The following is a 13838-nucleotide window of genomic DNA, read 5'->3' on the forward strand; positions in this document are numbered from 1 at the left end:
CAGGCCTGGTGCTGCTGCCAGCCGGAAGGACGGTGACTTCCAGAGGAAATGCATATTGATCCTGCTCTCAGCCGCCTGTGGCCTCTCCCAACCCAGCTCCTCCCTCCTGAGGTTGCAGCACAGAGGTTTTGGGGGGTCAGTGCTACCCGAGGAAGGCCAAGGCCAGTTCTAAGGCTGGTCTAGGTCAGGAGGGTGAATGGGGGTCTTCTAAAGGGTTTGAAACTGGGCCAGGCTGCCCCTGGGGTCAGGATTGTCCAGACAGCAGCCCTGGGAGTGGGTGCTACTTTCCAACCCCCCCAAGCTGGGTGTGCCCTACAGCGGCTGTGGGGAGTCCTGGGGGTGGAGGCCTAAGCACCTGACTCCCACCTGCAAAGCTCAATGTCTGTGGACCTGGCGGTGGCCTCAGCCCCCTCCCCGGGATTCCCTGACCCCATGCCCGTCTTCCCCTTTGAGACCCACTTCCCCTGGCCTACTCCTCAGTGGGGTCTCCTTCTCCCACCCTGTTACTTTTCAGCCCCATGTGGGCCCCCAAGCCTTGTCCTCCATTGAGTCCCCCGCTCTGTCCCTCCTTCCATCCTCAGCCCCCTCCCGCCCTTCCCCCTCTGAGGCTGTAATATCCGTTTCACGATTTGGGGGCTGAGTTGCTATAACAACAGACGGTGATTGTGTTGTGAAGAGCAGCTCTCTCCAGAGCTGCCCGCCTCCCGTGCTGCCTCCATCCCTGCAGCCTGTGGCCTCCCCTCCCCACCGCCCCCAGCCCCAGCCTGGCCTCTTCCCAGTGTGTGTGTGTGTGTGTGCATAAATGTGCCCAGGGCCGACCCGCCCGGGAATGGGAATGTGCCGTGGGACTGTCTGTTCATGGTTGTATGTGTGAATCCGGTGTATGTGCTTCACATTGCGTGTGTGCATGTGTGTGCACAGACACGCACGCTGCGTTTGCTGCATTTCCCCTTCACCTTGTGTCCCCCCGGACTTCGCGCCAGAGAAGGGCCACATTGGGTGGGGGCCAATTGGGGAGGGTGTCTTGAGGTGGTGGGTCCCAACTGCATTAGGTAGTCTGAACCCTGGGCCTTGGGGGAGACGTCCTTGTAACTGGGGGCAGGGGCAGGGAGGTGCAGCAGCTGCCAGGTGACCTTTCCTGCCCTTGACAGGCAAAGGTGGCCCAGGGAGCTGGGGAGGGGGACAGGAGACAGGTGCTCACTCTTACGTTCTTTCCTGGCCCTGTCCTCCTGACACCCCTTCCCACACCATCTCTAAGAGTCTGAGCGACATTCTGTGAATCACTGCACCTGTCTGTCTGTCCATGTATGCCACGGTGCGTGCCTGGATGAATCTGCGTGTGAGTGTGTGTGTGTGTGTGTGAGTGTGTGTGTGTGTGTGTGTGTGTGTGTGTGTGTGTTGCGTGTACTGCAGGAGGAGGAGGGAGTCAGGGGGATGGGTGGGGCAGTGGGCTGTGGGGTCAGGCATTTCACATCCACAGGCCCTGACTCAGCACTTCCCGTTCTCTGGCTCCTTTAGTGGCCTTGGTGGGGCCAGCCTGAGGGTCTCTCCAAGGTCAGGATGGGCCCTGGGTCTGGGATCTGGCTCAGGGATCTCTTGTCCTGACCCCTACGAAACAACCCCTGCAGCCTGGGTTACCCCCCTGTTACCCCATTACAGGCTGGGGAGGAGACCCCTGGTGGGTGGGTGTCCCCACTCATCTACTCAATAATTGACCCCTCTGTGCCAAGTACCTCAGGGGGAGGATGACCCATGGCAGGCCCTCTGTGTGCACCTGTTCCCTGGGCCATGTACATGCCTGAGTGTGCAGGCACCGGTGTGCACATGTTTGTGTGTGTTCTTTAGCAGCACGTGCGTCCTGTGGGCGTCCTGCCCTGTGGGGCATTTCTGCAGCTGTCCCTTGTGCTGTTTGGGAGCGGCTGTGTGCACATGGGTAGGTGTGCATGGCTGTGTGTGTGTGCTGCATGCCCATGCATGCATTAGTGGTTGAATGTGAGTGTTTTTTCCATGTTCCTCTGGGTAAGGAAGCACCAACTACCACTGGCTGTGCAGATCACAGACCCTGCAACAGAAATCAGGATCCTGGAGGGACCTGGCAGAATGGTCTGGTACACGCGCATGTGTGTGCGCACGCACCATGGGGTACACACACACTGCTTCATTCAAAAACCCACTGTCCAACTTTGTGGTACACAAAAGGTGCTAGGTCCCCCTTTCATTGGCTGAGTGAGCGAAGGGGTGTCCCATTCCTCCCATACTAACACACACACTAACACACACACACTAACACACACATACTAACACACACATGCATAGAGATGCGATGCCCTCACAGGGGAGAACTTCATCCCAGCACCACCCTCACTCTGAGGCTCATGGTTGGGAGAACAGAAAACGGGGCGGCTGTCAGTTTCCCTGCAGGGCAATGGGCAGTCGCGTCCCTGCCCTTAAACCCCCTCTTACCCGAGCCCAGCGTGGCAGGCAGGACTGGGGATCAGGCTGCAAACTCTGGGATTCCCATGAGGCAGGGCTGGGAAACCCCAAGCCCCTAGGTCTACCCCGCCCCCGCTCGGCCTTTCCCACTCTCACCGCCTCTGTCCTTATCCCAGCAGAGACACTGCCTCCTCAGTTCCAGGGCAGCCTGGGGGCCCTCGGCGGTGGGAGGTGGAGGCCAGGCAAGAGGCTGGAAAACGCCCCCGTAGCCGCAGGCAGGGTCCCCCTTCCCTAGGCTCCTGGTTGGTACGGGCCCGCCCCTGGGCATAGCCAGCAGAGGGCGCCGCGGCCCGGGTCCCACACCGGTTCCGCTCTCTTGGTGCCCCAAGTGGGGGCCCGAGTCCCACACCGGTTCCGCTCGTCCCGCCCCTGGGCGCTGCCCGATGGGCCCGCCGGCAGGGAATGCGGGACCCGAGGACCCGACCCTCTGGGCGGGAGGGTAGGGCACCTGGGTTTCCAGAAAAGGCACTGGGGCTGGGTTGAGCGTCTGCCAGTTGCGGGCCCGGGCCCCAGGGCCACGGAGCGCGAGCGGCTGGTAAGAGCTCGGATGCCCCGGGGCCGGGATGCCTGGGTCCTGCGCGCGGGAGGGGAGTGGGCCTGTGGAGCCGCCGGACTGGCGGCTTCTGCGCCTTTGCATTGGCTGCGCCGCTCGTCCATTAGCGCAGCCTGGTCCAATGCGCGCGCCCGGGGGGCGGGCCCTGGTGCTGATGCTGCCGTCAGTCGGTGTTGCAGGGATGCGGCGGCGGGAGCAGCCGCCCTGACTCGCGGAGCATCCTCCGAGCGGCACCGCGGCGGGCCGGGCGGGGACGCGGCGGGGAGCGAGAGGCGAGAGGCAGCCGACGCCGCTGGCCCCGGTTGTGTCACCCGCCAGAGACGGGGCGGCTCCGGGGTTCTGATCCCCACCCTTCAGTTCCTGGAGCCCCCAGACCAGGTACGGGGGGCAAAGGAGGGGGGGGGGTGCTGCGGCGGAGATGGGCGGGGGGCGGGAGCCGATCCGCGGAGGGAAGCGATCGGAGGGGCGGGGGAGGCTGGAAGGATAGATAGATTGGGGGGCGGGGGCGCTGCCGCTTCGAGGCTGGCTGGGTGACAGAGGAGGCTAGGCGACTGGAGGCTGGGGGTCGGAGCCTCCCTGTGGAAGGGGCACTGGCCCTGAGCAAGGGTGAACAGAGGTGGGGGAGGAATGGGGCGAGGAGGCAGGGCTGTGAGGGAGGCTCTGAAGAGGGGGGTCCCCAGTCTGTGCTAGCCCCCAGGTCTGGAAGCCGCTCGGCCAGAGGGGCTGGGGAGCTGTTGTGCTCGGAAGGGTCTGCAGGGGAGAAACCAGCCAGGAGCTGGGCTACGTGGGAGGAGGCCAGGGGGCTGGAGAGGGGAAAGAGAGTAGTGGAGAGGCAAGGAACTGGGGCCAGGCCAAGGGCTTCCCACTAAGGGGCACCCCTGAGGACCAGGCTTTACTGGGGGATGGGAGCCAAGGAGAGGTTATTGGGAAGGAGCAGAGGGGATGGTGCCGAGGTGTTGAGGCAGAGATGGGTCTGTGCTGGTGGAGAGCAGGGGGGCCTGAGGAAGAGGAGGGGAAGCTTGGGGGGGGGGATGGTGCGATGAGAGGAGACTGGGAGATCCGTAGGAGGGGGCTGCGCTGGGGTGGGAATGCTGGGCGGTGGCAGGGTTATGGTCAGAGTACTGCAGGGAGAGGAAGCTGCGGGCCCGGGGCTAACCCCCACCTCCAGAGAGGAGGGGACCTTTTCTCAAGTCCCAGCCTCCTCCCTCCGCTGAAGTAGACATCTGCCCTGGGTTCTCTGGGCTGGAGTACGAGCCCTTAAACCCTGGAGGGGCCCTAGAAGGCAACATTGGCTCTGGGGGGCTGCTGTCTCCTGTAGTCTCAATCCCCACCTGAGTCCTGGCTGAGGGCATTTGGGGCTTCGCTGAACCAGCAAGAGCTGGGAGGGGCTGCTCCTTGGTGCCTGGAGGTGGACGGGGAAGCTGCCCAGACCTGGAGTGAGGAAACCAACCTTAGGGGGTGGCTCTTGGCCCTCCACTCCTCTTGGCTGCCTAGGGGGCTTCTGTACACCTTTGGTTTTGTATGTGTTGGGGGTGGGGTGGGTGGGCGAGGACCTCCCATTCATTCCTGCCCCTCCCTCTTGCCCACCTTCCCAGGGTCTGAGCATCCCTTTTGGAGGAGGGTGGACTTGAAGGGTTTGCATTCCCTATCTGCTGCCAGGGGAGTAGAAAGGGAGAAGGGAGGTCTGCTGGCCTGTTAGCCAGGGTGCCTTCTGTTCTGTGGGTGCCTCAGCCACTCAGGTCCCTGCCTCCTCCTGCCTCCAGGCGTGCTGGTGTCTGAGGCTGTGCTGGCTCTTCCTGGGGGTAGGGGAGAAGGGCCATTCCTGCCAGAGGAGGTGTTCTCAGACCCACCCTGTCCTCAGATCCGCAGGGGGTGGGGTGGGACTGTCAGCAGGTGGCCTTCCAGAGCCGCTGGCTTCTTGGCCTGGGCTGAATCCACACCTGGCTTCCTGAGGAGGGGCTGGCTTCTGGAGGGGTTGTTGGAGACCTCTGTTCCCTCCAGACTCGGTGTCTGCCCAGGTCCAGCTGCTCCCTCCCGCCTGCCTTTGCCAGTGACATAGACAACCCGACACTGATCCATATGTTCTGTGGTCCCCACCCAGACCCACATCTACACAGGCTCACGCACCTGCGGACACAATACACCTCCTGGCAGCATGCCGCCTACACTCATGCCCAGAGAGACTGCCACCTCAGAGACCTCCCCCAGGCGCCTGCTGCCATGCACATGCTACACACATGGCCCCTGCACACTCCCAGAGCCCCAACCCCACACTGTCGCCCTCACTGTTCCCATCCCTCCATCCCCTCCCCGGTTCCCACAGTCACCTCAAGCACACTTACCCTCTTCCATACACACCTTCACTCCCTGGGACACACCCTCTCCTCCCCAGACACCCACCCATGCACACCCTCCCACACACACCAATACCTCCCACGCCCTCAGGCCATCACTAAGTAACACCTGCCCCTCGGGTCCTAAGCACTTTACCCCAGGCCTTTGTGTGTGCACGTGTGCGCACACCGGCACACACTCATGCATGCTAGCAGCCCCGTTAAACCTTGGCTCACCCCTCAGCTTCTCTCTCACTTACGTTCTCTCTTCCTCACTCGCTCTCATATGTTTATCCCCTTGGAAAGCCCCCTAAACCCCAGGCCCTCCTAGCCCTCCTGACGACAACCACAATCCCTCCTGGTCCCGTCCACCACCCAGCCACACCTGGCCTTCCTCAGAACCTTCCCATTTCTAGGCGCCCCACCCCAGCACTCACCCTCACCCTCAGGGCCCTACTCCTGCCTCGTGCTGACTATGCTGTCCATTCATTCCCGCTCCGGAGCCCAGCCCCCACGGGGACACCCTGACTGTGCCTCACAGGCAGCCAACCCTGCTGCTCCATCTGCTGGGGCGCTCCCTGCCTGGCCTTGTCCACACCGGTGGGCCTGTGAGCTCTGAGACTCATTCAACAAATAATTCCGCGTGGGCTAGGCACCTCGTCATTTACAAAGCCACCACCATTTGACACGGTGGAGTGGGGTGAGAGTGACGCCACCCGGGCTCAGCTCTGTCCCCTCAGCGGGCCTCGGTTTCCTCATCTGTAAAATGGGGGTCCTCATATCTACCTCATGGGCTTTCTTTTTTTTTTAAGGGCTAGAGGAGATGGTTATGACAATAATCATTGTAACAAGTGTATTGGTTGTAGACCTGCTGTGAGCCGGGTGCTGTGCTCAGCGCTCAGCGAACTGTGCTGGTCTCACGCATTTGTCAGGAACACGTAAAGCCCGCAGTGAAGAGCCGCCCGGGGCATCGTTGTCATAACCGTGCACACACGTGCCTGCCATGGAGACCACATTTCCAGGCGCCTCATACTCACTCACAGGCTGCCCTGACATCCACCTGTCCCCTCTGCATGGCTGGGCCGTCAGAATCCCCTGGCTGTGCCCAGCACAGGGGTGGGCATAGGGGTGAGCTCACCCTTCCCACTGCCTACCCCTCTGCCCCCAGGCAACTGTGTTTCACCCCAACTCCGCCAAGTCATTCAATTACACTTCGGTCCTCAGCCCGCCCACCTGGCAGCAGCCTCCTCACAGCGCACCTCAAGCTGCCACCTCTCGTGCCCAGCCCCCTTCACGCTTCTCTTCGTGGACAGAGACCTGCTCCAGGGGAACTGTGAGCCCACCCGTGCTGCTGGGGTTCCCGCCAGTCTTCAGGCCCCTCCCTTCATTCTCCCACCTTCCTGGGCAGGGGGAGGTGCCAGCAAATAGGAGAGGGCCCAGGGCGAGAAATCTGAGTCCCACGCTGCCACTTACAAGCTGCTGCCACTTACAAGCTGTATGACCTTGGGAGGGAGGTCCTCTGTGAGTGTCAGTTTCACCGTCTGTAAAAGGGGGCGGTGGTAAGACCTGCCTTGCTAACTTCCCTCGCTGGGCCCTGGTGAGCGTCAAAGGAAACACGAGACACATGGAGTTTTGCAAACTGTAAAGTGCTGAGATGAGGAGTTTTAAAAGTACTCATTAATATAACACATACTTTTCACTTCAGCCTATGCTAGGCACTTTATTAAATGCGTTACATTTATTAATTTTGACAACACCATTATTTCCTCTATTTTACACATAAGAAAACCGAGGCTCACAGAAGCTAAGGAACTGGCCCAAGGTCACACAGCTAGACAAACGGAGAACTGCCATTTGAACCCAGCTCCGGACTCAGCGCCTCTAACCACTGCACTACCTGTTTTTGCCACTGCTGAGGTGTGGCTGGACATGGACACGCAGGAGGGCTCTGTCTCTTCTAGGTCATCAGGGCTGGGAGGAGGGAGGAGGGAGCCGGGAGGGGAGGTGAGGACTGTTTGCAGCCCGCCAACTCTGCCAAAGGTTTTAGGGAGGAGAGGGGACCCCCAAAACACATTCTGTGACTGGAAGGGACCTCCGGGCTCTGCTAGTTGGATGTCCCCCTTTCGTGTGACTCACAAGCCCCGTCCTGAGCGCCTCTGAGCAGTAGCCATCCTGCCCCGGCTCACACACCTCCGCACACGAGGTCTGTGCCACCCCCCGGAGGCAGCCTACTCTATTGTTGGCTGCTCTGGATTGCCAGCAAGTTTCTCTAATCCCGAGCCAAAATCTCCCTCCTCATAACAGCACTTCTCCCACCTGTCCACGCTGCCTTCTGGGGCCCCAGGATGTGTGTAAACCCAGCTCTTCCTCCTGCGCCGGGGGAGGCCCCTGCTGTCACACTCCCAGCTGGCATGAGAGGGAGCTGGCAGCGGAGAGGACAGCCAGAGGGAGGCGGGCATTCCCATGGCTGGAGGTGTGTGAGTGTGAGTGAGTGTGTGCGTGAGTGTGGTGTGGATGTGACCAGAGAAGGGGCTGAGTGGATGCTGGGAGAAGGCCCCTGGCCAGGGCTTGGCCAGGGTGAGTGTGGGCTGTGTCACCCTGGGAACTGCATCCATTTGCTCAGTTTGCACTGGTGGGCGTGGGCCTTGGCCTTTGGTCAGACGGGGAGGCCCAGGCATGGAAGAGCAGGCACAGTGGAAAGCATCTAGAATGGAAGGCCAGTGGCCTTGGTTTTAGTTTTGCTCTTCTGCGTGACCCTGGGCAGTCACTGCCCCTCGCTGGGGCTCCATTTCCACCTGAAAAAAGAGAGAGGGATGCACTCCATTAGCTAAGAGGTCTGTGTCTTTCAGGCCTAGGGGCAAACTCAGAGTCTGGCTCATCGGCAGAGGGCAGCAGCCCATGAAGGCCCGATCAGACAAGGTGGGCTCTGAGCCGTCACTGCCTGTGGCCTGTGGCCTGTGCTGGGTAGGAGGAAGGCCGCTGCTTACTTGCACTCGAACTTGGGCAAATGAATTCATCATTCTAAGTGCAGGCTCCTTGTTTGTACGCCTGGGGTGACACAACTACCTCCTGGAGCTAGAGGGTTAAATGCACCTGCTGGTCCAGCCTGCACCTGACCCACAGTGGGGAGCCCAAAAGTTGTAGCCCGGATGTGACAGTGGCACTGGCCTGGCCATGGAAGGTGAGCAGTTGTCAGCCGAGGAGGAGCCAGAAGTAATCTAGGAGAGGATTCAGTGGGGAAGAGAGTAGGACAAGGTCTTGAGAGCCATCGACTCACCTCAACTCCACCCGTTCCAGCTCCCATCACTACTGGCTTGTGGCAGGGGCGCTGGGAGCTGACCGAGGGCAGAATCCCAGATTACATGAGAGGTCAGTTCCCCAGGGGGGCGGCAGCCCTGGCCAGCAGTGGCTGGCAGTGTGCAGGGCAGTGACGTCAGTCAGCAGGCAGGGTATCCCAAGGCTGCTCCGGCCAGTCAGTGTTGTGCACTGGCAGTGGACACTGGAGAAGAAGAGGGGGTCTTGGGGAGCAGTGCTTGGACTCTGTGGGTGCAGGGGGCTTCCACTGCATTGCATGAGCCTGGGCGAGGGGCCTTGCACGACTCCAGGAGACTTGATATAGTTGTGCAAGGCAATGGCCCTGGCCATTAAGATCGGAGGCCAGGCACCGTGGATGTACCAGGAGTTGAAGAAGGATGGGGCATCAGAGATTAGCGGGAACCCCCTGCGTCCTGGGAGGAAGGGTGGGCTGTAGGCTGAGTCAGCAGAAACTTGGGCCTGGGGCGTGGAGGTGGAGGGCGGGGGGGAGAACGGTGAAGAGCGGCAGGTGTGCTGGGAGCTGTAGGGTGGGTGAGGTGGGAAGGACCCTGGTGTCACTTAGCTCACATTCCTCTTTGGATAATGTCTGCCTGGCAAGCCTAAAGCTGCCCCATGGTCCCTGGAGAGAGGACCCAAGGAGGGCCTGGCCTCCTCCTGGCCAGCCCTGCAGCCCCTCTGCCCCTGGCACTGAGCCCAGCTGGCCGGTGCTGCAGAGCTGCGGGCTGTGGGGAGAATGAGTAATGAGCCTTGAGGGGCTGCAGGCCCAGACCCTGGCCTCCCTCCCAGGAGGCACCCGTAAGTTCTGCCTCTGTTCCCACAGCTGTGCATAGCACCCCCTTCCTTCCCACACTGTCCCTCCATATCTTGGCACACACAGACTCTAGTGGAGTCACCCCCTCCTAGAGTCACTCGTTTGCTGCCAACCTCTCTCCCCCGGGCCGGTAACATTCTTTCTGGCTCTCAGGACCCAGGCCCCCACCCCCCAGTCTCTGGAGGCCTCTCCACCTCCTTCACTTTGTCTGTCCCCGGCCAACTCCCCGGACGAGGGAGACCCTGCCCCCAGGCTCCCAGCAAGCACCCCTCTGCCATCTCCCCAGAAGGTGGGGATGTATAATAGAGGGACTGGGCTGGGGGTAGGGCAGGGTAACTGAAATCCCCTCCCTCTCCTGAGCTGAGGGGTGAGTGGACAGCAGCACGGAATCCTATTCCCTCTGCTAGCGGAAATCGATAGCTAATTAATTCCCTCCCCAAAATAGTGTCCGGAGGTGGGAGCTGGCGGGGGCTGAGAGAGGCTAGGCCAGGCTGAGACCAAGACCCCCGCAGGGGAGGGAGGGAGCATGACACTCAGGGGCTGTGCATCTGGGGGTCACTGGAGAAGGGGAGTTTGGCCTTTCCCTCCCCCAAGCCTGAGGGTCCCCCTCCCCTGCCCTGAACTGGAGTGGGGGTACATGTGTGTGGGGGTAAAGGCGTCAATCAGACTGGGAGCAGGTGCTGCATTTAATTTGATTGGCTAATTAGCCCGCGCATGTTAATTATCTCCATTACCCAATGAGCAGAGGCAGTGGCAAAGCTATATATAACCAGGCAGTGTTGAGAGGGAGAGGGGCTGCTTCCGGGCTTCCTCACAGCCTCTGCCCCGCCTGGGAAGAGCCAGCCCTTGGAGGGGCACTTGAGTCCCTATTGGAGTTTGTAAGGTTGGGGGGTGGGGCAGCATCAGAAGGAGCCAGATGGAAGGACCTGAGAGCTGGGCTTTGGGGGTCTATTGGGGATGGCTCCCTAAACACTACCACCGGCTCCTGAAGGCTTCCAGCCCCTTCTCCCTCCTGTACTCACGTCACTTCAACCACCCTGCCCTCCCCCTCGCTATATTATTAGGGAGACCCTAGCTTTCTCTCTTTCTTCAGACACGCTGCTTCCTCCCACATAGCTCTCTGACTCCTCACCACACCCTTCCATCCTCCTCCCTCTCCAAGCCACCCACCTCCTCTTCTCCTGGTTTCCACCTCTCTGAGCTACACCTGTGGTTGCCCTGCCTTTTGTCTCCTTCATGGAGACAGATGTGCATCAGACAGATGTGGGTCTAAGTCCCAGTTCCCTGCTGACCAGCTGTGTGACCCTGGGTAAGTCCCTAGACTTCTCTGCAGGTTTCCCCAGCGGTTAATGGGAATAATGGGACTTCTCAGAGTGATGGAGTAAAATGACATTTGTAAAAATGCCCAGCATCCCGGGCCTTGACAAATGCTGTTTGAATTTGGGATTTAATTTTATCTATCTTCTCATTCCTTTTCTCCCCATCAGGCCGCCTCTCTCCTCCATTACTCCTCTGTCTCTGTCACTTTCCATGCCATTCCTCTCCTTCCACTTCCCCCTTCCATCGTTCCCTGGCTCGTCCCAAACTCTGGCCCCTCCCTGCTTCTCTCTCAGACTTCTCCCCACCTCCTCCCCTGCCTTCCTCCCCCAAATAAAATCAATGCAATATTCAGGAGGGTTGTTGGATATAAATAATTACGACTTGGAGTTTAACGAGATGCAAATTCCCCTCCCCTGCGTGGGGTATAAATTGCTCTCTGACAGCCCGTTACAAGGGTAATCATTTCAGAAAGGCAATTTTATGCAAATGAGCCTGCCTGCCTCCTGGTGGCTCCCCCAGCCCTGAACCGGGAGGAGGGGAAGAGAACGCAGGGATGGGGCCAGGTCTGAGGCTCAGGACTGGGAGATGGAGGTTGAGGGTGACACATTTAGGTTCATGAAGGATCTGGACTGGTGAGCAGTGGGGTTGGGGCCCAGGAAAGGGTGAGTGGGGTTGGGGGGTGGGTGGGGGTTTGGAGAAAAGGAATCAGATGCCTGTGTCCTTGCCTGGATAGAGAGGGCTTGGTCCTGGATGCCTGCGCCCTGGCTGGCTTCTGTCTCTTGCCCCTTCCCAGCCATTGATACCATTGACGAATTGACATTTAATTAATCCCAATGAATTATTTAGCCACTTCATTATCCAGCATCAGGAGCTGATGAGAGGGAGCTGTGGCTGTGGTGGAGCCATGCTCAGGGCTGGGTGGCTCAGGGAGGGCGGGCTGGGCCGCCCGCAGACAGGAGGCGGGGTGAGGGCTTCTGCGTCCGGCGCCTGCTGGACTCTAAGGTGTTACCTGCCCACATCTCACACCAACAATGCGCTCGCCCTCCAGGTCCGAGGCACCCTCAGGTCCTAACGGGAAACAACTGCGCGCTTGCGGGTGTGAAGGGGGAGCTAGGCACCGCCCGCCCCCCTCCCCCAGCCCCTCATGAACCTTTTCCTCTCTCTTTCCCCGCAGGCATCCCTCCCGCCTCTCCCCTCGGAGCCCGCAGCCGGGGAGGGGCGCCTCCGCCGCGGCTCGGGGAAGCCGGCACCTGGGCCTCTGCGTGTGTCGCCTCCGGGCCAGGCCCATGGCACGGTGAAGCGGCCAGGGAGCCCCGCTCGGTGCGGGGGGCGCCCGGCCCCCTCCCCGCCCCATGCGCCCGCGGCTCTGAAGCCTGAGCGGGGCCGGGGGCCGGGCGGGGCCGGGGCCGCCGGAGGCATGGCGCCCGGGAGCCCGTGGCCGCTGCTGCTGGTGCTGCTGACGCTGGCGGCGGGCGCGGGCGGCCTGGAGTTCGGCGGCGGCCCCGGGCAGTGGGCGCGCTACGCGCGCTGGGCCGGCGCGGCGAGCAGCGGGGAGCTGAGCTTCAGCCTGCGCACCAACGCCACGCGCGCGCTGCTGCTCTACCTGGACGACGGCGGCGACTGCGACTTCCTGGAGCTGCTGGTGGCCGAGGGGCGCCTCCGGCTGCGCTTCACGCTGTCGTGCGCCGAGCCGGCCACGCTGCAGCTGGACACGCCGGTGGCCGACGACCGCTGGCACATGGTGCTGCTGACCCGCGACGCGCGCCGCACGGCGCTGGCGGTGGACGGCGAGGCCCGGGCCGCCGAGGTGCGCTCCAAGCGGCGCGAGATGCAGGTGGCCAGCGACCTGTTCGTGGGCGGCATCCCGCCGGACGTGCGCCTCTCGGCGCTCACGCTCAGCACGGTCAAGTACGAGCCGCCATTCCGCGGCCTCCTGGCGAACCTGAAGCTGGGCGAGCGGCCCCCCGCGCTGCTGGGCAGCCAGGGCCTGCGCGGCGCCGCCGCCGACCCTCTGTGCGCGCCCGCGCGCAACCCCTGCGCCAACGGCGGCCTCTGCACGGTGCTGGCCCCCGGCGAGGTGGGCTGCGACTGCAGCCACACGGGCTTCGGTGGCAAGTTCTGCAGCGAAGGTGAGCCGGGGAGCAGCCGCGGGGCGCCTGAGTGCGGGAGGGAGGGGCTGGAGGCGCCCGGGGTCGGGCCTGTGAGTGCACCTCCGCGCGGGGGTTGTGAGGCATATCCCGTGTGAGGACGCCTGTCCCGGGAGACCGCGTGTGGATAGCCAGTGAGCTCGGAGCCGCAGCTGAGGCGGGTTAGATGGGCGTGGACAGCGTGGGCGTGGCCTCTGAGGGCCGACACCCCCCACTCCGGGGAGTCCTGTGGCTAATTGTGGGTGGGTATGTGTAGTCAGGTCCTGGCGAGAGGGTGAAGGGCTGGCGCCTGAGGCCGGTGAGGGGGAGTGAGGGCTGTGGGAGTATGTAGGCGAGGCCTCTGAGAGGCAGTGGGTGGAGTCTGTGTGGGCGGGGCCTCCGAGAGGCAGTGGGTGGGGTCTGTGTGGGCGGGGCCTCTGAGAGGTAGTGGGTGGGGCCTGTGGGCGGGGCCTCTGAGAGGTAGTGGTTGGGGTCGGTGTGGGCGAGGCCTCTGAGAGGTAGTGGGTAGACCTTGTGGGCGGGGCCTCTGAGGTAGTGGGTGGGGCCTTGTGGGCGGGGCCTCTGAGAGGTGGTGGATGGGGCCTTGTGGGCGGGGCCTCTGAGAGGCAGTGGTTGGGGTCGGTGTGGGCGAGGCCTCTGAGAGGTAGTGGATGGGGCCTTGTGGGCAGGACCTCCGAGAGGCAGAGGGTGGGGCCTTGTGGGCGGGGCCTCTGAGAGGTAGTGGATGGGCCTGTGGGCGGGGCCTCTGAGAGGTAGTGGTTGGGGTCGGTGTGGGCTAGGCCTCTGAGAGGTAGTGGGTAGGCCTTGTGGGCGGGGCCTCTGAGAGGCAGTGGGTGGGGCCTTGTGGGCGGGACCTCTGAGAGGTA

At 62.0% G+C, this 13838-nt stretch overlaps 1 protein-coding gene across 22 annotated transcripts in view; it reads left to right on the top strand.

Annotated features, from left to right (window-relative positions):
- Positions 1 to 3025: 3025 nt before the first annotated feature.
- The window catches only part of NRXN2 (neurexin 2), a 106165-nt gene continuing 95352 nt past the window's right edge, over positions 3026 to 13838 (top strand). For all 22 annotated transcript variants that reach the window (XM_036326762.1, XM_036326776.1, XM_036326773.1 and 19 more), the window contains exons 1-2: positions 3026 to 3424; positions 12000 to 12954. In XM_036326762.1, coding sequence (XP_036182655.1) covers positions 3041 to 3424; positions 12000 to 12954 — 1339 coding nt within the window. In that variant the 5' untranslated portion in view covers positions 3026 to 3040. The remainder of the gene's footprint in view (positions 3425 to 11999; positions 12955 to 13838) is intronic.

Source organism: Myotis myotis, unplaced genomic scaffold, assembly GCF_014108235.1.
Source record: "Myotis myotis isolate mMyoMyo1 unplaced genomic scaffold, mMyoMyo1.p scaffold_m19_p_10, whole genome shotgun sequence".
Taxonomy (NCBI): Eukaryota; Metazoa; Chordata; class Mammalia; order Chiroptera; family Vespertilionidae; genus Myotis; species Myotis myotis.